Genomic DNA, 27010 nt, shown 5'->3' with positions numbered 1-27010 from the left:
TATAACGCGACCCTATATAACACGAATTCGGATATAATGCAGTAAAGCGGCGCTCCGGGGGGGCGGGGCTGCACACTCTGGCAGATCAAAGCAAGTTCAATATAACGTGGTTTCACCTATAAAGCAGTAATATTTTTTGGCTCCCAAGTACAGCATTATATCGAGGTAGTGGTGTATAAAGAAAAGCAAAAGAATGAGAGCCAAGAAAATTCTGGCCTTAAATCCAGGTTGATTAATTGCATAACCTTCAATAAGTCACTTGACCTTCATGTCCCCCAACCAATTCAGTTGGATAATTGAGTTAAAAAACCAACCAGGACCTTAAACAGATACTTTCTTTGAGCTTTACTGCATAAGAATTTTGAGACAAAATGTTATCAAAGCAGATATCTAGTGAAGCAGAGTCAGTCTCTACTTCCAGCAGCTCTCTGCGGGTGTCTACCTTTCAGTCATCTTTAGATCAGTGAAAAACTGGCTGAGGAATGGAAGTAAATATCCATGTCAGGGGCATGCTTCACTATCTAAATTAGATTGAAATGGGCAGGACCAGTGGCATAACTCCCACCCACTTGGAAGCCTCTACATAGGGGAGGAACGACTCCTTTGTGCAGCTGTTCTTATCAAGCATCAGTTGAAAAAGTCAAGTACTCACTAAAGGTGAAAGAGTGCTTGGTGGAGGGATCTTAGAGCTTTCCTCTGAGGGCAATTTAAGAAAAGAAATGATAACCAATAGGGTGAAAAATGATGTGGTGTTATTCCCTGAGGAATAGACTTCATACTTATAGATTTAGCAATCATTTCACTGGATAGAATGCCACCTCCACTGGTGGAGAATACATGTCAATGAATATCTTTCATTTCTAGCAATGGACTGATTTGACTAGAAAAAAAGAGACACCAAATATAACTGAAGTGCATGTGTGTATTATTTATTATATAAAAATATACACACACACAAGTCTTCATGAATAGATGAGGGAAGCTAAATATAAAAAGGCTCCTATGACAAAGAATTCTTCTGAAGGGGGGGGGGGAAGGCCCATTTGAATAGCAAAGGATGACCAGAAGGCAGAACATTTGTTGTTTGTTCCCCATAGCATTTCTGGGATTTAGTCATTCATCTTTTTCCCAGGACTGTACTTTCTAATTGTCAGACTAAGTATATTTCTACACCTAGGGCTGAAGGGAATTTTTAATGATCAGACACTTCTATACTTTCAGTTTCTTTATGTTTTTTGTTTGTAACCTCTTTCTTCTTCCAGCTGCCTCTTTTAAATTTCTGTTTGTTGACAGGCAGGATATGTACTAACTTTCAGAACAACAATGCAAATTCTGCTCCTTGGCTGATATAATCATAGAAATATAAGGCTGGAAGGGACCTCCAGAGGTCATCTAATCCAACCCCCGGTGATGAGGCACAAACAAGTATAATCTAGACCATCCCTGACAGGTGTTGGTCTAGCCTGTTTTTAAAAAACTTCCAATGATGGGGATTCCACAACCTCCCTTGGAAGCCTATTCCAGAGCTTAACTACCCTTCTAGTTAGAATGTTTTTCTAACCTAATATCTAACCTAAATCTCCCTTGTTCAAGCCCATTATGTCTTGTCCTACCTTCGGTTGACATGGAGAAAAATTGATCATAGTCCTCTTTATAGCAGCCCTTAACATATTTGAAGACTAATCTGGTCCCCCCTCAGTCTTCTTTTCTCAAGACTAAACATGCCATTTTTTTAAACCTTTCCTTATAGGTCAGGTTTTCTAAACCTTTCCTCATTTTTGTTGCTTTCTTCTGAACTCTCTTCCATTTGTCCACATATTCCCTAAAATGTGGTGTCCAGAATTGGACATAATACTCTAGCTGAGGCCTCACCAGTGCTGAGTCTAACAGGACAATTATTTCCCTTGGTGTACATACAACTCTCCTGTTAATACACCCCAAAATGAAGTTAGCCTTTTTTACAGCTGCATCACATTGTTTATTCCCAATTTTGTAGTTATGCATTGGATTTTTCCTTCCTCTGAGAAGTACTTTCCACTTGTCTTTATTGAATTTTATCTTGTTGAATTCAGACCAATTCTCCAACTTGTCAAGGTCATTTTAAATTCTAATCCTGTTCTCAGCAAATCACTGATAATTACTCTTTGAGGCTGGTCTTTCAATCAGTTGTGCACCCATCTTTTAGTACGTTGATCTAGACCACATTTCCCACTCCCCTTCTCCAATCTTCTGGGACCTCACACATCCTCCAAGAGTTCTCAAAGATTATTGCTAATGGTTCTGAGATTGTTTCTGCTAGTTTCTTTGGTACCCTAGGATGAAATTCAGCAAGTCCTCCCAACTTGAAAATATCTAACTTATCTAAATATTCTTTAACCTGTTCTTTCCCTATTTTGGTTTGTGTTCTTTCCCCCCTTGTTGTTAATATTAATTATGTTGAGTATCTGGTCACCATTAACTTTTTCAGTGAAGACAAGCAAAATAGCATTAAACATCTAGATGTTATCAAGTATTAGCTCTCCTTCCTTGCTAACTAGAAGATCTAAACTTTCTTTCATCTTACTCTTGCTTCTAGTATATTTAAAGAATCTCTTCTTATTGTCTTTTATGTACCTTACTAGGTGTAACTCATTTTGTGAGTTAGCTTTTCTGATTTTGTTCCTATACGCATGTGCTATTCTTTTGTATTCCTCCTTAGCAATTTGTCCATGTTTCCACTTTTTGTAGGTTTCTTTAATTACCTGAAAATCAAAAAAAGGGGTTCCTGGTGGAGCCATATTGGCCTTTTACTATTCTTCACCTAAGTAGCCTAGCCAGCCTCTACCAACTCAGGATCTAGAATCCCAGTCTCTCCCGGAATTTTATCTTCTGCTGCTTTCAGTTCTGGAGTGGACAAAAGTAATGTACGCTGGGACTCAGAACACAGGCTTTTTTTCCTGAGCTCTGGATTTAAAATTTTAGTGGCGAAGTATCAGAGAGGTTTTTTGGTAAAAGCTTCAGATTAGAAAAATCCCGCTTTGATGTACAATAAATTTCCTATTCTACACATTTCATGTGTGGCTCATGACTGCATTCCTCCAACTTAAAACTGGTGGAATTCCACTGAAAAAAATGGAGCAATGTTAACGTAAAGCTGGAGTAACCCAATGGGGAGCCAGATTCTATGTTTCTTGATGTAGAATTACCTGAATTTCTCTGAGGATGGCCAGTATTCTGGGTAAGGCACTAGAATGGGATCTGCGAGATCTCTGTTCAATTCCCTGCTCTGCCACAGTTTCCAGTATGACCTTGGACAAGTCATTTAATCTAGCTGCCTCAGGTTCCCATCTGTAAAATGGTGGTAATAATACTTCTTTTCTCCAATCCTTTGTATGTGTAGACTGTAACCTCTTCAGGGTAGGGACTGTCTCTTGTGATGCATTTGGATAATGCCCAGCACAACGGGTCCCATTCTCACTTGGGACCTCTACAAAATACCATAACATATATATATATATAATATGGAAAAGTTTTGATTCTGATTAATTTCAGCAATTACCCAAGACGTTCAGAAAAATGTGAACCTCAATTAGAACTCCGGGGTTCTTTACCTGCAATGTAGGTGTTATTCTCTCCGGGGTAAGTGGCTCCAATATGCCCATAGCGAGTGAAGAGGATAACTGACAGACTGCAATGTTGCATTCTTTGCCAGAGCCTCCCACCACAATAAGAACCCAATGTGTCTTGCTGTTCAAGACCTAGATGCAGTCTCAGTCTTTATGCTCAGTGTATACAGACAGCACAAGGATGAGGTCTGTATGTGGCCCCTACACAGGGATACACAGAGCACAACCACTACTTAAGGCTAATGTTGACAGAGTCATTAGCCTCTGTAGAAGAGGGAAGTGGAGGAGGAGCAGAGCAATACTCCTCCCATTCTATATGAGCTGAGATGGACTCATACATGGAGGAGCACAGCTAGTACCCAGTACAGAAGAGTCACTTTGGCCCATGTTTCCCAGACCCCCAGGAGGAATTATGCTTGCATAGTGCTCAGTGCCCCAAGAGACGCTAGCCCTTCCACATACTGTGAGTTGTGTCATAAAGGCGCACACTACCCCTGTGTGTCCACAGCTGATTATTTAACAGATGGAGGGATGAAAGGGGATCAGACTATAGCCACTATAAACCTGGATAGTGAAAGTACAGTTCCCTAACTACCAGATTTGGGAAGGGTCAGGCTGTCACTGTGCTTCTGAGAAGTCAGTGATAATAATTTAATTATTGGCAAAGTTTCTGGTTTGCATCATTATTTAAAATAAGAAACAAACCACATGTCTGGCATGAGCTAGTAAAAATGCCCATCTCACCTAAATCATCATGGACAATAAACCAAGTGAGAGAAATCAAGTTAGCGATGCTTTTATTGCAAAATATTCCTTATGAAATGTTTGAAACTGCAGATGTCTATTAATACATAGCACAGTGGGTTTTTTTTTTTAAAAATCTACCATTTGTAGATCTGTGAGATGAATGTGTCAGTGAGGCTCTGCTCTGTGATTCTTAGTTCTTCTGCAAGGTGCCTTTGCACCTGCTTCATTTGTATTCTGGTGTGGGAACTGAATTCTTTAGCAAATCCCATTGCTTTGTTTTACAATTTTGACTCAGTTCTAATTCTCTGAAGTGTGCGCTGCCTGGTAACGGTTTGCTAATTCTTTTTTCACCAACTATAAATTTTTGGGAGAGGGGCACATACTTCTGAAAGACAAGGGAATGTAAACTGCTACTCTTTCTTTAGTCACCAGCTGCTGCAGTACACAAGGCTCTTCCATGCCTTCCTGCTGGCTTTTAAATATTATTTTTTTTAAATAACATATTATCTTACATGATTGATCTTACCTGACTAACAGTTGTCATGATGGAAGAATCTGTATTCCATCTGGAAGGTTAATTACATGATTTTCTGTATATCTGAGAACCTGGCAGATCTATAGGTTGCATGGCAAGAAGTGTGCTGTCTCAGGTAACTATGAACTCATTTTATAATCTCTGATTATTCCCCCCATATATCCTGTATTCTCCAGTCATGAAACTAGGAGTACCCGAGTCTTGTGAAAGGCAACCACACATGTTCATTTTATTGTGAGCCACAACCCAGTTTTAATTGAGAAAAATGACCACTGACTTTAATATAGAATGATGACATCTTTTTTTGTACCACATTCTTGCAAGTTCATGTCTTCAGACTACCCATGTCTTTTGTTCTACTGTAACTGGTAGTATACCTTTCCTCCTCATGCTGAATCAACATGATTTAAAGCAGTGCCTCCTGCCAGACTGCAAGAAGTGAGATCACTAACACAGTAATACGAGATGTGCCTGTATACAAAGTGAACAAGAATGGCAGGAACTGATATAACATTATATTTGGGGTTCACAGTGGGAATCCGATTCAGGTTCTGTCCTTCTGAAGGCCTAGCCTCTTCCTTACTTCCCTGAATGTAATGTAGTGTGCAGGGGTGGCTTCAGGCACCAGCGCAGCAAGCGCATGACTGGGGCGGCAAGCCGCGGTGGGCGGCCTGCCGATCGCTGTGAGGGCAGCAGTCAGGTGGCCTTCGGCAGTGTGCCTGCTGGAGGACCGCCGGTCCCGCGGTTTTGGTGACAGGCATTCTGAAGCCGCGGGACCAACAGATCACCTGCAGAAACGCTGCCGAATCCGCGTGACCGCAGACCGCCCGCAGGCATACCGCCAAAGGCCGCCTGACTGCCGTGCTTGGGGAGGCAAAAACCATAGAGCTGCCCCTGGTAGTGTGGAACATCTGATTTGCCAAAGTAATTAGGTGAATTAATTAAGCAAAGTTCACTGATTACATTGCCTACCACCCACTATAACATTGAAAATAAATTGTAATCCAATGTCTTTATGTTTTTAAATAATAATAGTAATGCAAAACCCATTAGTCATTTTTAGTGAATTTACTGCATTCTAGTTCATAGCAACCTCTGTTAATATTAACTGCCTGAACAATCCAGAAAGTTGAAATATTGGAACTATATTGTCAGATGGGGAATTAATTTAGTTTTAACTCTCCATGGTATGACAATGTGTGGAATAAAAGCTGAACAGGAGGAATGTTGAACAGTGAAACTGTAATTGCTTTACTCCTCTCCATACAAATAGACTCAAATGGAGCAAAAAGGACTGAAGAAAAAACTTTAAAAGAGAAGCCAACTGTTTTATGAGAGATTGTGCTTAATACTTTGGTTCCTCCAAGCTCTCTCCTGCTCTGCATAAACATGGGTAAATAGCTATCCAAATCTACAAAGAAATGCATTGTTTTTATTTGTACGGGTAAAGTAATGTAATTTAACTGAATTGACCTGAAACTACTCCTGTGAACAGAGAAATTGCCATACTAGCTTAGATCAGTGGTCTGTCTAGTCCAGAATTATTTCTCCCTCAATGTCTACTACCACATACTTAAGAGGAAGATGAAAGAAACCCCATACTGGAAAATTATGGAACAACTTGCTTAGACTGAGATATCTGAAGGCCTAGGCCACTTCCTTGCTTCCCTGACTGTAATATGCAGTAGAACTGTTGGTAGTTGAAAATAGCAGTTGGCTAATACCCTGAAGTATGAGGGCTCATCTCCCTTATAAATGTTTTACCCTATCTAATGCAATTACCTTTATAAACATCTAATTAATAATTTTTAATACTACCTAAGTGCTTCTCCTCAGTGAAATGAAATCTTTTGGCAATAAGTTCCACAAGTTAACTATGCATTGTGTAAAAATGTGCCTGTTTTCAATTTTCCCTTTTCACTTCCATTGAATTTTCTTGTACTGTAAAGGGGTAAGCAGGATCACCCAATGTGCCTTTCTTTACCATTCATTATTTTGTATGCCTCTAACATATCTCCTCACTAAACCACAGTCCCAGTCTTTTAAATCTGTCTTCTTCTGGAGTATCCATGACTTGAGTCACTTTAAACTCCCATCTCTGGACTATATCCTATGAGATAGAGTAATCAGAACTGAGCAGAACATTTCAGGTGGTGGATGTACCATTAACTCTCATAATAGCATTATAATATTCTATCTCATTTTGCAGACATCTTAACATGGCTTGCTTTTTTTTTTACCTCCACTGCAAACTGAGCAGAAGTTTTCACTGAGCTGTTCACAGTGATTGTTTGATTTTTTTTTCCTGAGTGATTTGCCTCTTAAAAAAAATTGCTTGCTGCTGAATCAGATCACCTATTAGATGGCACGAGGGAAGGACACAATCAAAGATACATTGTCTTCAGTGTGCAACTTTTTCAAGAGAAGGAAAATATGTGTATAATTTTTGATGGACTAGTTCTGTCTGGTATGAATTTTACTGTTATGTGCTCCCACATGAAAGGCCTAGTCCTGAAGGAGATAAAGCACAGAACCTTACTCCTGTGCAGGAGTAAGAGTTCATGTTTATGGATCCCTTTATGGAATTGTGGCCTAAAAGTTTAACTCATGTAGTTTAATAAATGATCACAGAAATACAGGTTTTATGTGGCCTCCTGCTACCCGACTCATAGGTCATATATTTAGACATACAAATTACTTCTAAGGGCTTGTCTTCACTACTGGGGTAAGTCGATCTGCTACTCCAGCTACGTGAATGATGTAGCTTAGGTTGATTTATCCCAGTGTCTTGACTGGTGCTGTGTTGAGGAGAGATGCTCTCCAGTCGAATTGCCTTACTCTTCTTGGGGAGCTGGAGTACTGGAGAGTGCTCTGCCATTGATTTAGTAGGTCTTCACTAGATCCGCTAAATCGACACGTGCTTCATTGATTGCAGCAGTAGTGCACTTCCTCAGTAGTGAAGACAAGCCCTAAACATTTAGTAATGCTTACATGACTGAAAACTTCAGTCCAGCAGAAGTTCTTTATGAAAATAAAAGTAAAATCTGGGGCTTGCACACTATAATGTTCAGGAAACATGTAATTAAACAAACCCTAGTCTAAAAATGTAAAATCAAAATACTTAAATAAAAGATTCAGAAGTAAACACTATTTGCCTTTTACTTTAATATAATCTGGATAATCACAAAGCACAGAAATCGCTGACCTTTACCTGTGGGGGAGGGATAGCTCAGTGGTTTGAGCATTGGCCTGCTAAGCCCAGGGTTGTGAGTTCAATTCTTGAGGGGGCCACTTAGGGATCTGGGGCAAAATAAGTACTTGGTCCTGCTAGTGAAGGCAGGGGGCTGGACTTTCAAGGTCCCTTCCAGTTCTAGGAGATGGAATATCTCCATTTATTATTATTATAAATCTTTTTCTCAATTAACTTTACTAAGCAAAACATATAAGAGTGTGTGGGTGTGCAGACACACACATGTGTAAGTGGTAAAATAAGAAAGCAGCATTTGATGATGGAGAGCAGAAGTTTAAAAAAGTTTCAGAATTACAGAACTGTAACATTTCTGTATAAGAATTTCTTAGAAGTTCAAGCTGACTATCTGAAACTAGTATCCCTGGAAACTGTACAGCTTTGAGAAATGTTTTTGTTAAATGCTTGGTATAAATGCTCAGTTTAATGCACTGATTTTTAATTAATTGCTGCTTCTACTGATTAGATATTACATAGTATACTGGGAGGTTACTATTATTTATTTTTTGGTGGCGTCAAGAAGCCCCAATTGAAATCAGAGCCCCAATGCCTATACATTGTGAATAAACATAGTAAGAGACAGTCCCTTGCCCTGAAGAGCTAACAGTCTAAGTAAGACAGAAAAACAGTGGGAAAAGGAAGTGGTATAATTCCTATTCTACAGATCTAGAACCAAGACAGAGATATGAAGGCCCAGATCCTCAAAGGTATATTGATTTCAAGGGAAGTTAGGAATGCAAATACCTTTGGGCCTAAGTGGCTTGCCCAAGGTCAAACAGGAAGGTGGTGCCAGAATGAATCAGTATTAGAACCCAGGCCTACTGCATTCCAGATTCCAAGTCAACATGACCATCTTTTCTATCTTCTAACACAGGGGTTCTCAAACTTCATTGCACTGCAACCCCCTTTTGACAACAAAAATTACTAAACGATCCTGGGAGGGGGGACCAAGTCTGAGCCCTGCTGCCCTGTGTGTGTGTGGGGGGGGGGCGGGGGAGAGAACAAAGCCAGAACCTGAGCCCCGGCCCCTGGGTGCGGGGGACAAAGCCCCAGGGCTTCAGCCCCACACAGGGGGCCTGTAACCTGAGCCCCGCCATCCAAAGCTGAAGCCCTCAGACTTCAGCTTTGGCCCTTGGCAGCGGAGCTTGGGCTTCAACTTCAGCCCCAGGCCCCAGAAAGTCTAATGCCAGCCCTGGCGAGCCCATTAAAAAGGGGCCCTGACCCACTCTGGGGTCCCAACTCACAGTTTGAGAACTGCTGTTCTAACACGTTTCAGACAGTTCAATTAATCTGTATTGAATTTTGTTTTTTGTCACATGTAGAATGATTGACATTATCTCTATTTTCACATTTCCAAACTGACATAAACACACACCCCATTTTAACTGCGTATAGCATGTTTCAGGATTATTGTGTTACATAAACTGGAAATAGCACTTATTTTATGTTGAGGATAGAAGCATGCAAAGCAGAAAAGTGTTGCTGTTCAGTAAGATTGGGTGCAATGACTAGATGAGACTCACATATGTACTAATGGGATTTCCAGTGAAATCAGGACTAAAGCAGAGTTGTCAGTATTGATCTTGTCAATACAGAAAGGTTGGGTTAGGAACCGGCAACCAAGCAGAGATTAAACAAAGCTAATATAGCGTTGAGATTTAAACCATTCAAAACACAAGAAACACAACTATTAATATTGGATATTTAAATAGTAGTACTTTTTCCTCTTACCTTTAAAGTTCCTGTTTGCCTGGAATCACACAGCCAGAACCAGAACCGGACTCTACACACTCCGAGGCTTGCTGGGAAGAGTTTTGTGGTAATTATCCTTGCTCTATTTCCTTCCTGCTGGGCAGATGAGTTGACATACAAAAATTGTTGTCCATTACCTTAAAATGAATAAAAATATTCTTTGAATACTACTCATACTTAAGAGCATAAGCCACGATAGATAAATTGATAGGTAGCTAGTTAAATAGTGAGCACAATAATGTATCTTATCAGATCCAAATATATATGTACACATAGGCCAAGGGTCTGATAACACATGTATATATTATTAACACATACATATTTTACAAATTTATTTCTTAAACCCTCCTAAAGCCACTTTTGCTATTCAGCCACCTCCTTGGCCCTAGCTCGGTTGCAAATGAAAGAAATTAGTAGAGGTGGACATGAACACATTGGGGATGTTCAGAACTGAATGCAAATTCATCTCTAAAAGAAACACTGTGTTCTAAAAAAGGTTTGAGATAGTGATTTCTACCTATGAAAGTCATTGTTCTTTTGAAAGGGGTTTTGCTAGTACTAGAATTAACAATAGCTCCAAGTTATGTTACCTGTACATTGTTCTTCATGTAAGCGGGGAAACTTGAAGGTTTTTGGACTGTCACAGGGTGACTGGCCCCTTTAAATGAAGTAGGTCCAACTCCGTTGTGCCAGAACAGGTGCTCCCAGTTTGACCAATTAAGAGGAGGGGGGCAGAATGGGGGTTATAAAGAGCCAGGGTGTTACTTGGGGAGCAGGGAGAGCCCTGTGAGGGGCTGCCAGCATCCCCTGTGAGAGGAGGCAGTAGGAACCTGCTGGGGGAAAAGACCTCCAGGAGAAAGCCATGGGAAGTGGTTCTCAGTTAAAATAGCCTGGAAGAAGTCCTGAAGTAGGTCCTGAATGAGGAGGGACTGAGAGGGACAAAGAGGAAAGTCCTCTGGGTGGGTTGAGGAACTGTGATTGTGAGGTTTTTGCCTGTGTTTGGAACATAAAACTGTCTGGAAAAGAAACTCTGGGTGTGGCAATGGATCCTTCATGGGCTGGAGACAAGCAGCACCTTACATGAACATAATTCACTAAAAGACTTACCAGTAAATCTTTACCACTAAACCAGAGATGTAGCACTGTACATTAACAGCTCTATAGAATATGAGTAACATGACCCATTGCCTGGTTTTAAATAGGTCTGATTTCTTTTGAATGCACTTACCCTTTTTTCCTTTAGAGCGGCTCTCTCTTTACTAGAAGAGAGTATATTGGTATTGATATATTAGTAATATTTCATCCTAGTATAACCTAATGACAAACATCTCTCATTTTCATAATGGTTGTAAAGTGTCTGTAATCACTACAGCCTTATTCCAAACACTTCACTTCCATACAAACATTCCCTCTAAAATACAGTGGTCACCACAAAAAAGCCAGCATTGCCACCAGCTATCACACAATGGCATCTGATATGCCACAGTAGTCTCTTTTCTCCAGAATAGCATTGCTCTAGCAGTGTAAATGGGCCTTAAAATGGAGGTCAGTTATAGTTACCCTCACTTAGGGCTTCTTTAAAGAGTGATGTAAAGGGCCTTAGTGTGATGGAGAACTCAGGCTGCTATCTCTCAGGGCTTGTCTTCATTACCAGGGAGATTGATGCTGCTGCAATCAATGCAGTGGGTGTCGATTTAGTGGGTCTAGTGAAGACCCGCTAAATTGACGGCAGAGCACTCTCCAGTCCAGTACTCCAGCTCCCCAAAAAGAGTAAGGTAAGAGGACCAGAGAATGTCTCTCATCAATGCAGGGTAAGTCGACCTAAGCTACGTTGACTCCAGCTACGTTATTCACACAACTGGAGTAGCATACCTTAGGTCGACTTACTCTGGTAGGGAAGACAAGCCCTCAGATGCCACTCACTGTGTACTGTTGTCACTTTCCTTCACTTGACTTCTTAATACTGATTGCTGTAAAAAAATTCAGTCAAAAGTCTAAAGGACTATTATAGAAATAGAATTCACTTTTGACTTTGGCACATGACAAGGTTGTTGTGAGCTTCACAGCGGTGTCAACTCCTAAAAGAGATGGAAATGACTTTGCACCAATCAGTAGCTAAATTTTACATAAACATATTCACAAAATAACAGTAACACACAATGTGTAATTATGTAACCTTCCAAGTACATTTGTTTTAAGCAACAAACACTTTTTGATCAAGCAAGCTCTTTTAAAATCCCATTTTCAAACATTTACATAGCTCATTTGCTCAGGTAAGACAAACTATTTTTGTTCTGGTGGCAGCAGCAAGAAAGGTCAGGGTAATTCTCCTCTGGAGGATAAAATTCAGAATTTTTCAAACAAAGGAGTACACAGAATACTCTTTCTTGTTTAAACACAATCAGCTACAAGCATATTCAGAATCACAATAGTAGTGTGTCCCAGCCCTTAATGGGCTCTTCTAAACCTTTTGGTAGATAATTGGCTAACAAGTTGCAAAATCAAATTGATAGGTTCCCTGTGAGTTTGGAGAAACTTCTAGGGCAATTACAAGTAGATTAATATGATCTAATTAAGACAGGCTTTTAGCAACACAACAATAAGATTTTCCCTGGAAGGAGGACTTCACTGTCCATGGTGGACAGTTTCTCCAGTGATGTCTTGCATCATTTCTGCAGTCAAATTATGCAGTAATATCTATTTCTCAAAGCGCCACTCTCCCTACCTTAAAGGTGAGCTTGGGTCCCATCTGCCTTGTGCTGGCCCCTGCCATGAGGCCTCGCATCATGAGGCCATGAGGCCTCTTGCATACTCTTGCTAGTTTGTGGTTGAATTTGGGGCTGTCCAAATTCCAGTTTCATATGTTCTGGGATTTGGAGTATTCCAAACTCCATTGTGCACCACATTGTCCAACAATTCAAGTGTGAGGCATCATGCCAAGGTGAGGCGTAGGTGTTATGCAGCTGACCTAGAAGATCATGTTTAAGGAAGGTGGAGCTGGGGTTCTGCAAAGAAAATGGTGATAATAGAGGGTGGAGGAGGAGGCATGGAAGAAATATTGGAAGGAAGAATTAATATTCTAGAGAGGGAGGCAAGACCCATGGCGAGGACCAGTGAATAGTAACATACACCTATTCCACCCCATCTCAGACAACACAAACACACTTATTTGCCAAACCTTCCCAGATACCCTAGGGACAAGCAAGCCCAACCAGTCCCCTTTTCTGGAAATCCCAAACCCTTTTGCAGCCTCATGACAACTCTGGTTTAACTCCTCCCTGCTAATTATTACTGTTGTTATGATCATAGTGCCTAGAGGACCCAAATAAAGTTGGGGCCCCATTGTGCTAAAGTGATGTACAAATACATATTAAGAAAGAGGCCCTGCTCCAAAGAGCTACTGATGAATGCTGCTCTTTTCCTGTAATAGGATAACTGGGGTGAGACTAGAGAGCTGTGTTACAGTTTTAACGATTAGAATATACCAAGGTGAATTCATTACTAAAGTATCAGATGATGCCACTCATTGGCTCTGAGGAGTTCGGCTGATGGAACATCTAAATAAAGATTTATTTTGGTGTGATTTTTGAACACAAAACTGTTTCTGGCAATTGATCTGGAAATTTTGTTCATATTATGATAAATAATAAACCTCTTGAGAAAATGAAAATGAACACAAAAATATTTGCTCACTACTTCATTATTTCAAGAATCAGGCTCACATGGACTGGGGGCATGACATCAAAGGCCATTTCCCAGTTGAAATGAAGTGGATTTATTTTTACCTAAAATTGCACACACACTTAGTTCACTCATTCATAAAGTCAAATTCTTTACTGGATTTCAAAACTGGATACAATATGTCATTCTCACAGACCTGCAAATGATCACTTATTCAGAATGAGACTTATTCAGTTTGCACCTCAAACCTATGCAATTTCTGGCTGGAACACCGTGAAAAGGGAGGTTTTGAAAATTGCAATGACTATCAGTGAAATGCTCTCCGTTTCTCTCTCTGTCTGTAATATTTTTTTCAGGTGATCTGCTCAGGTTGGATTATCAGGGTGTGAGTGTTACACCTCAGTACTTTCAAGAGATGTTAGATTTTAAACATTCTCAAGTGAAAAAGTTATTTCAAAGTTATTATAGTGACATGGATATGCTGTATCCTAAATCAAATGGAATGTTACTATATGTTTGTATCATACCTGGCAAAATAGAGACCCAATCTAGTTGGCTCCTTGGTACTCTGACAATAAAAATGATTAATATAATCATCATTTTGCTCTGGCATTGGACTAAAGTGTTTGAGGTTGGAGTATTTTTTAATTGATTATCTGTCTTCTCTGAAGATGTATAAAGCAACACCTAATGTATATGCTGGTGAAAATTCTGTGGACGTTAGTTTATGAGAAGAGCAAAGCTAGATGTGTTAAGCAAACTGTTAAATTTGTTTTAATTCCATTTTCTCTTTTTAATCAGTCTTGTTTTTATTGAGATTACTGTTGTCTGGATAATTTCATGCAGATGTCTGCTTGTGGACAAGGACCCCATAGTATGCAGAGAGAGGTACTGGAGGTTAAAGAGTTTCTGGAACCTGCACTCCCCTCTCAGTCTTGGTCAAGGGGCACAACTACCAGTCTCGTTGTGTTGCCAACAGGCTGTAGCAGGCAGCCCTAAGAGGAGAATCTGAAAGACCAAGGAGGAGATGAGAGTTGGCAGACATGTTGGTCACAGGTACACAATGAAGACAATGGATATTACAATATTTTCACCACCTACTAATACTTGTTCTGCATTATTTGTTTTCTCCTTAAATCTTAACATGACAGCCTGTTGTCTTCATAATACCAGGAATTGTATTCCATGTTAGTATATTTTGTTCTGTGAGTAGTACCAAGGGTTACTTTGCTATCAGGAGCTGGGATTTTTGTTGGGACATGCTAATACAAAATGCATATGTTGTGTATTTAAGCTCTTGACCAGCCCCAACGTGGGGGGAATAATTTACACTGAGATTTTTTTATTGTGGCCCCTCAACAATTGCTTTTTTCCCCCCATTTGCTCCTGAATCTTCATCTGGAACCTGTCAGTGTTATGCCAAGCTTCAGCCCAGGACAGACATTGAAAATGATGACCTGCAGCAGAGTGCTATGCTTGATGTCAGTGGAACTGCACACATTTACACCAGCAGAGAATTTGGCCCCTAAAGTCAGATCCTTTTGTTGCAGTGATTTCTTACTATTTATTATTTGCACTGCAGGAGCACTTAGGGCCAGCAATTCAGGGTCAGGACCCCATCATGCATGGTTCAATACAGATGAATAGTAAAAAGACCACAAAGAGCTCATCCTAGATTATGACAAAATACAATGGGTGGATGAGGCAGAAACAGGGAAAAGGGAAGGACAAGATAACAGTAAAGTAGGCAAGTATAATAAGCCGAGGTTTCAGCTCACCACCTATCTGCACATTTTGTTCATTTATTAAATGGGTTTGCTGTTTACAAAACAATCCGTTCTGAGTTTTGAAAGCCAAATTTCAAATTTGTTTTTGTTTGTAACCATCTGAAATAGATGCTGTTGAAGAGCAATATCTATAGAAATGTGTTTACAGCTTCATTACACGGAATATACAAAATAAGCCATTGAGCTCAATGGCATTACTTTGAATTCACGCCAGCGTAGCTGAAAGCAGAACCTGGCTCATTATGTAAAGCAGGGGTCGGCAACCTTTCAAAAGTGGTGTGCCGAGTCTTCGATTATTCACTCTGATTTAAGATTTCGCGTGCCAGTAATACATTTTAACGTTTTTAGAAGGTCTCTTTCTATAAGTCTATAATATATAACTAAACTATTGTTGTGTGTAAAGTAAATAAGGTTTTTAAAATGCTTAAGATGCTTCATTTAAAATTAAATTAAAATGCAGAACCCCGCAGAGCGGTGGCCAGAACCCGGGCAGTGTGAGTGCCACTGAAAATCAGCTCGCGTGCCGCTTTCGGCACAAGTGCCATAGGTTGTCTACTCCTGATGTAAAGTGCAGCAGAATTACAACAAAACAATGACCCTCATTCAGAAACGTATAAGGCAACACCTATGGAAAAGTCCAACAGAAAAGGAAACAATATAGTCACTGACTTTATCCTCTTTTTTGTATCTAATTCTTCATCTTCAAAGGTCTAAATGAGTAGGTTTACAAATACCTCTTTAATTAATAAGGGTTTTGCCAGCTGCTTGCAAATGGACAGTAGGTTTATTATATCCACTGTGCCGTCTTGTGAAAAGTTTGTTTCTCCTCAGGGTTCATGATTAATAGGTATCCTTACATTTGATTTAGCAGCTCATTGTCTAGAGATGACTAAACAAATGTATCAAACCACAATAGAATATCAAGAATGATATAATCAAGGCCACTTTGAAAAGAGCAATCTATAAAACTACACTGATGCTGACTCAACCAATGATTAAAACAGGTGATAACAGGCCTCTGTGTTAGGCTGTTTATTTTTAATTGCATTCAGACAACACTGGTGGTTACTATGATCGTATACATGACAAGATTCAATACACTCATCTGGCCTACTTTAGCACTGCCATTTATGATGTCTATCCCCTATTGTACCTTATCATCCAAAAGAATGGAACATTTTTATGGGCATTTTCCAATTAACACCACAAAACTGTGGGGTTTGCTCACCACCACTACCTTCTTGCACAATACACTGAACTGATCTCATGTTGACTAAGCAGGCCTCCTGTCTATTGTGGGACTAATTCTGCAGAATACTTCGTTTCCTCAGCAGATGACTTAATGATTTTCAGAGCTAAGAGTGAGAATTTTCTGTCCCTTTCCCCAACCTGATGTGAGGAACTTAATATTACCTGGTGTGTGGTCACCATCAGGACCACTTTGCCCTGTGACAACCCTGTTGCCAATACTCCAGTCAAAATCATTGATAGAATCTTGTTTTAATCCACATGCAATAGTCCAATCTTGGTCTCCTGTTTCAAAATTACAGCTTCCAGGGATACTGGTATATTGGCCTGAAAATGCAATACAAAGTAAATTCACTCTCTTGATACCAATATATAGTCTATCAGTTGGTATATTTAAAATATGATGATAAGCATACTGCACATAGTAATAGCAAGGATTCTGTTCAACTAATGCCAAATTTACATATGTTAAGCTGAGAATGTTACTTACCGTATGTTTCTACATTTTGGTATAATATATGGTATATCTTGATATAATGCAGGCTCGAGAGACAAAGTATTCCCTTTATTAGAGATTGATATGCCCTCCACCCTTTGGATATGTTTAACATCATTGGTGTATGGCTATGGCCAATGGTGAGGACATTAGGGAGACATGACTGAGTATGGGACTTGTTTGAGCTCAGTGGAGTGGAGAAGATAATAGCAAACCAGATGCTAAACCTGGACTCCACTCCTATGCTCAAGCGTTCACATGTGCATATATTGGCATTATATGGTGACCTGTGAGCGTAGTTTTATAAGTGAAAGAAAGTATGGTGGCTAAGGTACTGGATTTGGACTCAGGAGATCTGTGTTTAATGCCCAACCCTACCACAGACTTCCTGTGTCACCTAGGGTAAGTGACTCAGGGCCAGCTCCAAATTCCATTAAAGTCAATAGGAATCTTTCCATTGATTTTAGTGGGCTTTGCAGCAGGCCCTTAACTCCATTCCCCATCAGTAAAATGGGGATAATACGACTCCCTTTCTCCCACCTTTGGTTTTTCTTGTCTATTAAATTGTAAGTACTTTGTGGCAAGGATTGTCTCTCAGTATGTGTTTGTACAGCATTTAGCGCTGTGAAGCTCGCTGGTTGGTGCATCTAGATGCTAGCATAATACCAATAATGATCATTTATGATTTTTTTTAAAACAAAGGCATTTCCTCAGAAATTGCATCCACTCACTTCTTCCGCTAATATGGCAGTTACATGCTCTTGGAAACAAGATGTAAATAGTCTCATATTGAACTACCATTCCCCACTGTGACAGTGTTCCTTTAAATCAGCCAGTTCTAGATATTTAGAATTAAATTCAATTTATTTTTATGTGGTGTGTTTCAACACAATGTCTCAAGATGCTTTACAGTGAGAGAGAAAGCAACAAGATGTTCCCAAGAAATTCTTCTTTTCAAATCTGCAGAGATAATTCATTTGACTCTAAGATACATTAACGTTCAGGATAAAAATGTGTAGAGGGCAATACTGTATCCCTTTTGATAATTCACCAGAAGCACAATCAGAGAGGGTATCTGGTAGTTTTGTCTCTGGCTGGACAGGAAGAAAGTATGAGTGGACAGATCAATCTTGGAGTACATTACATTGGGAAAAACTGATCGATTGATTGACGAAGGAGACACATATCCTCTCACTATTTCAGCAGTTGCCCTCTTACTTTTTTTCCCCAATGGGATACTATTTTCAATACTACCAGTCAGCTAATTTCATAATGAGCACTAAGGTGCAAAAAGCAAGAACAGAAGATAATATTATCAGGGCAATAGGTGCTAATGTCATTAACGTTACGAGTCACTGATGTGCAACCATTGATGTGCATAATGATGTGCACCCAGACAGTCATTAAGGGATAAACCATCCTTGGTTTGGGCAGGCAAACCTTTTCTGGAGTTCCTTTGGATTTCAAAGCATCTACACAACAGGAAGTTTAGGACCTAGGCTCACTTTTCAAGGCCAAATGGTCCCAGGTGAGCAGCTTTAGATTCCCAGGGGAAAAGTCCAGGGGGTTAGGGAGGACCAAGAAACCGGGTGTTTAAATTGTGAGATTCCAGGAGAGGGACAAGGACTAAGGCTAGATCTGAACTACAGACTTCTGCCAGCATAGCTATATTGGTCAGGAGAGTGAAGCTTTGTGGGTACTGAAATTAAACATTCCCATAGCCCAGACTGCAGTGCAGTGTAGACAAGCATCCACATGCTACAAAAACTACAGATCCTCTTTAACACTCCTGGGCTATAAACTAATGTGCTCTCCAATTACAAACTGCACATCTTATCTTCTTGAGAAGAAGAAAACAATCTAAGCAGATGGGACCATTTCTGAGATGTTTAATGTTCAATTCTTTAATAGGATGCCCCAAAAACATGTTGTTTGCAAAAATAGACTTGCTGCCATTATAGAAGTATCTTTTCAAATGAGAAACTAAAGCAATTCTCTTTATTATGATGCAGATTTGCAAAACTATAAACTGTAATCAATGCTGTTTTGTAGGATTTTCTTGTAAAAATCTGGTCTGGTATAAATACCTTAAATAAAGATGATTTTGAATAACATATGTGAATAACATATGTAACCCCCTTAGGGTTTAGAGAGAGCATGGCCCCTTTAAATATTTTTTCTGAGGGGGCAAGTGCTATTGGTAGGAGTGGGAGTAAAGAGAGAGGGGAGAGAGCAACAGGGTGTGTGCGTCTGGAGCTCCAGACAGAAAGGCTGCAGCAAGCAGGCCCTCACAGAGTGAAGCAGTCAAAAATCTACCTGAAGCTTGGGAGGGACAGAGCAGCTAATCAGGGACACCCCAGGACAGGAGCCAGGAGGAGCACTATGCCTGGAAGAAATTGCCCAAAAAGGACAGGCTGGAGATGGATCCAGTATCCCTGCTGCCCAGAGCTGCATGGGGCTGTGAGTACTGGGGCTTGTGACTTTGCATTGGGACTAAGGAGGGAGGCGGTTAGCTAGTTAAGCGGGGAGGTTGTCGCTCTCTGTGGCTTTGCAGAGAGCGGCAGGTGAGGGCACCAGAGGGGTTGTTGGGGGAAGTTCACTGGCACTGATGGCGACCAAGAGCACCCAAGCCTCACCACTGGACTGGAACTTTGCCCAGGACTCCTGAACTCTGTGTGCAGACACATTGCTGGGTGTCTGCCACTTTTAGACTGTGGTATCACTGGGCCTGTGGGGCCTTGAGTTGAATGCAACCCTGTTTTACCACTCCCCCTATAAAAAGAAGAACAGGAGTACTTGTGGCACCTTAGAGACTAACAAATTTATTAATAAATTTGTTAGTCTCTAAGGTGCCACAAGTACTCCTGTTCTTCTTTTTGCGGATACAGACTAACACGGCTGTTACTCTGACACTCCCCCTATGTTTCCCCTTGTTGTTTTCCTCCTTTCACCCCTCTGTAAATAAATATTTCCCTTTCCTATATTCATTGTACTTTTCCGGTGTGTTCACTCTGGGGGGTTTGGAACAGGTGCCCCTGGGGTGGAAGGAACTTTCCTGCTGCATTCGTGTGTGCGCCTTCTCTTGGCCAGAGCTGCCTGCAGAGCAGACTCCATCTTGGCCATGAGGGCGCTAAAATTACACATATAGCATGTGAACTCTAAGAGGAGGATCCTACAACTGGTGCCATTAAAGAAAAATAGGAACACAAACACATGGAACATACCACACTGGTAGGGTTACCATTCGTCCGCATTTCCCCGGACATGTCCGGCTTTTTCGGGTTAAAAATAGCGTCCGGGGGGAATTTGTCAATGTCCGGACTTCCCCTCCTTCCCCCTCCCATGCAGAGCATGCGCGCGCTTACAAAGCAGCCGGTGCTCCAACAGCCAGAGCCAGAGCTCGGACAGCCAGAGCCAGAGCCCTGCTTGCACTTCCCCCTCCTCCCTCCTGAAACTTGACACCCCCCCCTCCTCTCCCTCCCTCCACTCACAGATCGCGGGCTCCGACACTGCTGCCCTCCCCTGCTGTCGAGCACGCTGCTCTGCAGCACAGTAAGGGGGCCGGGGGCCAGAGAAGCGGCAGGGAGGTTCGGGGGGGGAGTAGTCAAGAGACAGGGAGCAGGGGGGAGGGTTGAATGGGTCAGGGAGTTCGGGGGGGGGCTGTCTGGGGGTTGGGGGTGTAAGGTTTTGGGTAGTCAGGGTACAGGTGGGGGGTCTCAGGAGGGGGCAGTTAGGGGACAAGGAGCGGGGGGGTGTTTGGGAGTTCTGGGGGGGGCTGTCTGGGGGTTGGGGGTGTAAGGTTTTGGGCAGTCAGGGTACAGGTAGGGAGTAGGGTCCTGGGGGGCAGTTAGGGAGAGGGGTCTTAGGAAGGGGCAGTTAGGGGACAAGGAACAGGGAGGCTTAGGTAGGGGGTGGGGTTCTGGAGGGCAGTTAGGAGCAGGGGTCCCAGGAGGGGGCAGTCAGGGGACAGGGAGCGGGGGAGGGTTGGGAGTTCGGGGGGGGCTTTCTGGGGGCGGGGTGGATAAGGTTTTGGGCAGTCAGGGTACAGGTAGGGGGTAGGGTCCTGGGGGGCAGTTAGGGGATAAGGAACAGGGAGGCTTAGGTAGGGGTGGGGTTCTGGAGGGCAGTTAGGAGCAGGGGTCCCAGGAGGGGGCAGTCAGGGGACAGGGAGCAGAGGGGTTTAGATGGGTCAGGAGTTCTGGGGGGGGCTGTCAGGGGGTGGGGGTGTGGATAAGGGTTGGGGCAGTCAGGGGACAGGTAGGGGGGTAGGGTACTAGGGGGCCAGTTAGGATGTGGGGAAGGTCTCAGGAGGAGGCAGTCAGGGGACAAGAGGCAGGGAGGCTTAGGGAGGGGGTGGAGTCCTGGGGGGCAGTCAGGGGACAAGGAGTGGGGGGGGAGGGTTGGGGGTTCTGAGGGGGCAGGAAGTGGGAGGGAGTGGAAGGGGCAGGGGCGGGGCTAGGACAGGACGGGGGCGGGGCTAGGACAGGGGCGGGGCTCCTCCCGTCCTCTTTTTTGATTGTTGAAATATGGTAACCCTACACACTGGTCCATATCGTACACCGTGCTGCACTACAAAGGACAGTTGAGCTTTAATAAGTGAAATAGACAAGCAGGCAGTGCAAAGAATTTGGCCGTGCAATCTCAAGAGAAAGTATGTGTGTCTTGTACAGTTCTAAACAGATCAAAGACCAAATGAATTTTGATTTTATAACGCTATTTATAATACATTGCCTGACAGCAGGAATTCAGCTCTAATATCTTACCAGTGCTTCAGAAAGCATTTAATAATAAATATTTATGAACAGCATCTGCAGGGTCGATGAAGTCACCTGCATGTCTGCACCTCTGGGTATTTCTTCTTTTTGATGTAAACAGAGACAGTTTAGGAGTTATGAGAAAAGGACTGGTCCATTTGTCTGCAAAATTGCTTTTATTTCAATAATTCAAGCATTGCACTAGATGGTTCATCAATGTTGAGGCCTGCTATTAATCAGATCTGGGTGTATAATTGACTACAGTTTACGAAAACTGAAATGGTTTTCATGTGTGATTTTCACATCCGTACTTCCAATGGGTTTTGAAAGAAAATGAAAATTGTGCAATATTGCCTCACTGGAAGGAATGAAGCATACAAAAAGCAACTGCTGCAATTTTTTTTAAAAAATAGGATGCAACACAATTACACCAATTTTATGTGGATATGATTGCTGTTGGGCCAAATTCCATTATAAATCCAGAGAAATGCTTCAGTGGAATTACTCCAGATTTACAAACAGCATAACTGGGTCCTTGACTTCAATAGTTACACTGGTGTAAAACTGGTGTAACGAGGTGGAGGATCAAGTCCAAGCTGGAGCTGAGAGAAAAAAGAATAATTGCAGCCAAAAGTTTCAAATATCCATAGGTGATGCGAGGCTGGGGCAGGTTGGAGCCGCAGGTGTTTCTCTCTCAGTCATTCTGCCCTGTCTTTAACAACTCCTGCTGCTTCTCCTGACCAGGGGAGGGTTCTGGAAGGTCCCTGTGTCCAGGCTGAAGGGGCAGAGGCTTTCCCCTAGCGTTGTGTGAGAAAATCTGCCCTTTGCTATTTGGAGCTGCATTATGCTGGGAGTGTGGAGTGATCAAGTACATTTTGCTCTTCATTATAAGAGAGTAATTTATGCCCCCATCTAGTGTTTATTCTACACCACAGCAGACATACCCAGGAATCACCTCTACCCCTATCTCAAATCCAAACACCCCCAGCCCTTGGCACTGTGGTATGCTGGACAGGGCAACCTAGCACTTACTTTAGCACTCTGTGTGCTACATTGCAATATTGAACTGTTGCTGGACAGAGGGGAGAATGAAGTTCCCCATGCCCTCTTCATCCATGGTAAATATGTGAAGCAAAGGACAGTTTTGCCTTATACGTTGAAGGTGCATTGAAGTTAATATTTTCCCAAGAATAGCTTTTATACATCATAACAAACTTTTGCTTTGTGACTTGGACTGATTTATGGCATTAAATGCTCCCATTCATTGTCTGACTAAGAAAAGAAAGCTGAAGGTCTCACAAGTTATCTCTAGAGAACACTTACAGAAACCAATGGCAACTACTGTATGCAATAACAGCATTTACAGAATAAATCAAGATCTTCATTAGTTTTCTGAGTGTCATTAAAAAGCAGTTTGCATTAGACGGAGATTCAGAGTGTGATGTTTTTCTATTAGGGCCCTGTAAAATATAATCGTGGATAGTTTACAAAGTATTTTGTTGCAGTCACACTGTCTGACTACTGAAGAAATATTAATGTTATAAAATATGAACAATCTTTTAAAAATCCATTTATCTACTTGAACTGGTTATCCTTTTAAAGGTGCAGTTCAGTTTAGATTTATTCCAGTTGTGAATCTGGCCAAAAGACTGCATAAAGACACTGCTTTAGGATCTACACTTCAGATATATACGTTATTACTTTAAAATAAATAGAAGATAGGGAGAAGAGTTCCAGTATCATATAATATTTTAATGATAACATGCCTTTTCCTTCCTCTTCTTCCTAATATATTTGTCATAGTGATATTATTTGCAAATTTGGGCACAATACAGATTCTCAGTAAACCCTTTATATGGCCTCATTTAAGATTGTGCCACTCTATTCTTTTGGAGCCTTGTCTAATGTGACCATCCACCATATATGGGGGGGGAGGGAGGAATCTATTTTTGTTGTTTAAGATGCATTTGATGCATTTTCTCTCCCCTACATATCAAGAGTGATTTCAGTAATAGTTTCAAATGTGCACCATAGCGGAATCCTATAGATTCAAGATTAAGAAACACAGATTGATTGCCAGGATTAAGTACATGCCTTAAAAAAACTGTTCTGTCCTCTTGCTCTTCAAATGTAGTTCTAGTCTCAAAAGTGACTCTGCAAAAATGGCATTGGAGGCAGCGTGGGGACAGAGGCTAGGGCTCCATGTGTACTGCATCTTAACATCAAATATGATCAGTTTAAATGTTTAAAGGTAGTTTGTTTAACTGCAAGCCCTATTAATGGAAGTTCTGGAAGTCAAACTGGGTTCTTTCCTTCTCACACATCATCATCGATAATAAAGTTCTGCTGGCCAAATTATGTTGCAATCTTCAGTTGTCACTGAGGTTGCACAGGTGTAAACAGATTGGAATTTATCAAAGAGTTCTGTTGATGATTCAGAAGGAGGAAAGTAATCCAGCTCACTCATTCTGGTCTTTTGTTAGCTTTGGAGTAGTAAAGAACAATAAAAATGTACTTGTGTCATGAAAATGAACCCATACAGGGAGCTGATCCAAAGGGTAATTTTTACATGGTGAGTATTTGGAGCAGAACTTTATTCTAAATGCTTCTGTATTTTCACCAATTTGCTTATTAAGCTTTTCCCTTTCATGTTGACAGCTCAAAATCCTTTCAAGTTTCTTCTGTTAGATAATTTGTATAGTTATCCTTGGATTATCTTCCTTAAAAAAAAAACTGAACTTGCTCTTCTATTGCTCTTTGTTTTGGTTATGTTGCACATTTGTGACTAAGACACATTTAAATATTTTTGCTCAGTAAATGTCTTTGAGGATCTGAAAGTGTAAAACTTTGTATGATGAGGCCTGGGGGAAGAAGAGAGGGGACAGCATGCTTATATTACCTTCTCCTGAGCAGCTGTACAAATCCATCTAAACTGGGTTACAGTAATTTATGGTTAAAATTTTAATATTAATATAGAAAGTTGTACTTACTGCAATCAGCTTCATCTGATAGGTCCTTGCAGTCTGGTTTGTAGTCACAAACAAGGTGAGACTCAATGCAGTTCTTATTCCAACATATAAAATCAGTGACTGCTGGGCATTCCCGAGGACTCTCTCCAACTGAAACCAACAGGACATTTAAATCGATACTTTAATTAAATCAAAGTATGACCTTTTTGATTTGTTTACCCATTATACACTATCACTTTAGTGATTTACTGCATCCAACAGATGTTATTCAATCCCACTCTCTTTTAATGATGTCTTGTGCCTGCCTAGACTGCTATATTGGCGATACTCAAAGCTGCGAGGATGGAATGTTTTGGTGGATAGGAATTCATTTCCACATCAGCACAACTCTTTTCCTACTTTATTTGTGGTGCGATATCTGTGCATAAATTCAATTTGCTACAAACTGGTTTAAAGAGGGCAGGGCAAAGGATTAAACCTCATCTCAATATATGACATAACCGAGAAATTATCACTATGCTACTTTCATACAGTGCATAGGTTTCTGAAGTGTTACAGGCCATTTAATTGCGTGAGATTTTTCAGTGTGTGGCAGAGAAACCTACTGCAGTCAACATGCAGGCTGCATAGGGATTCAGCCTAAACTATTTAAAATGAAGATTCATTTTACCAGAACAACTTTTCAATCGCTCTTGAATCTGGGTAAAATAGTGGAAGAGTGTGAATGGGAATGAATGAATAAGTTGGGGCAATACACCCAAGGAATGAACAAGGCTAGATAGCTCTTGGATTCAGTCCTCAGAGATCTGTCAAGCTTAAAATACTGATATAAATGTTCATCAAGTGGGTCAGTGAACTGGCTACATAACTCCAATTAGCATTAATAGGAGCTGTGCTGATAACCCAAAGCACAACATTTAAAATGCACTTCTATGAATCTGAGATTATTTTTTCTCCCAGTGCCTCAAGCGGTTCAGTGACACACATAGGAGAATGTGCTTTGACTGTATTCTTTGTAATTTGTTCTATGGCTCCTTCAAACATGACTGAAGTGGGACTCATCATCAGCAACAGCTCTGGGCAGAGCAACTTCAAGTGTGTAAAGGGATAAGGCCAACATTTTTAAGAGATTTCGTTGTTTCTGTACGTCTCTCAAAACTTGGATTGCACAACTTCAGGCAGACGCCTGCCTAAAACCTGATATTCAGAGGCAGACCCACAAGCTCTCATTGATGCCAAAATGAGAAAGCAAAACCAAATCCTAGTTCCACAGAGCATATAAACAAGGAAACATTCAAAAAATACATGAGATGTAACTCAAATCCTTCAAAGGGAGTTCAATGACTGGTTTAGTTGAATGTAGCACTGACTGAGGCAAGTCTTCATATGCGATAAAAAGCTATGAATAGTATTGGCCCTTAGATCTAAAGGTCTCAAAGGGCACTCAGGGACTTAAGTGACTTAGTGGTAAAACCAGAAATAGAACCCAGGTTTTCAAAATACTATATACTTCTTAAAAAGACAAGGTAGTTAAGGTAATAGCTGTTCTTCAGCTCTGTGTAAGATCAAAATCTTGTCTCTTTCACTAACAGAAGTTGGTCCAGTAAAAGATATTACTTCACCCACCTTGTCTCTCTAATATCCTGGAACCAATATGGCTACAACAACCACTGCAATATACTTCTTAACTAATTTAAAAATATCTCAGGCAGTAACCTGGGAACAGTTATGTTGCTGAAGTGAGATTGGATGAACTGTAGATGAGTCCTACCCAAACTGCACATCTGAATAGACATAACTATTGGAAAGTTTGGATCTGGATTCAAAACATTGTGGCTTGGACTCTTCTGGAGTAAGAACTCACATGAACACAATTTTTCTGAGTAGCTGCATATGAAATGAAGTATACATTTACAAACAGGATACAGGCTGTGCCAAAGGCAAAGGCCAAGGCAAAATCTTTTTTGGAATCAACATGCCAAAATTGGTACAAATATCTAAGAACAAAATACCCTCCCCTAAACTTCATACTCTATCAAAATTCAACTCTAAATGTGGGGGGTAGAGGAGGGGGAGCTCAGCGTTCTACTGCATACACCAATAGTGGCCCTGATTGACCACAGCCACTGTATTGACAGAAATTATACTAAAACAAGAAACATGATGGTGGTTGTTGATCATAAAGAAAC

At 41.1% G+C, this 27010-nt stretch overlaps 1 protein-coding gene across 1 annotated transcript in view; it reads right to left on the bottom strand.

Annotated features, from left to right (window-relative positions):
- The window catches only part of MALRD1 (MAM and LDL receptor class A domain containing 1), a 435909-nt gene that overhangs the window by 97208 nt on the left and 311691 nt on the right, over positions 1–27010 (bottom strand). The window contains exons 29-31 of the mRNA XM_054017027.1: positions 24843–24971; positions 16768–16929; positions 9866–10023 (exon numbers count right to left, since the gene is read on the bottom strand). Of these exons, the coding sequence (XP_053873002.1) occupies positions 9866–10023; positions 16768–16929; positions 24843–24971 (449 nt within the window). The remainder of the gene's footprint in view (positions 1–9865; positions 10024–16767; positions 16930–24842; positions 24972–27010) is intronic.

The sequence above is a fragment of the Malaclemys terrapin genome, chromosome 2 (genome assembly GCF_027887155.1).
Source record: "Malaclemys terrapin pileata isolate rMalTer1 chromosome 2, rMalTer1.hap1, whole genome shotgun sequence".
Classification (NCBI taxonomy): domain Eukaryota; kingdom Metazoa; phylum Chordata; order Testudines; family Emydidae; genus Malaclemys; species Malaclemys terrapin.
The sequence above is the reverse complement of the archived record's forward strand: the minus strand, read 5'-3'. Positions and strand labels throughout refer to the sequence as shown.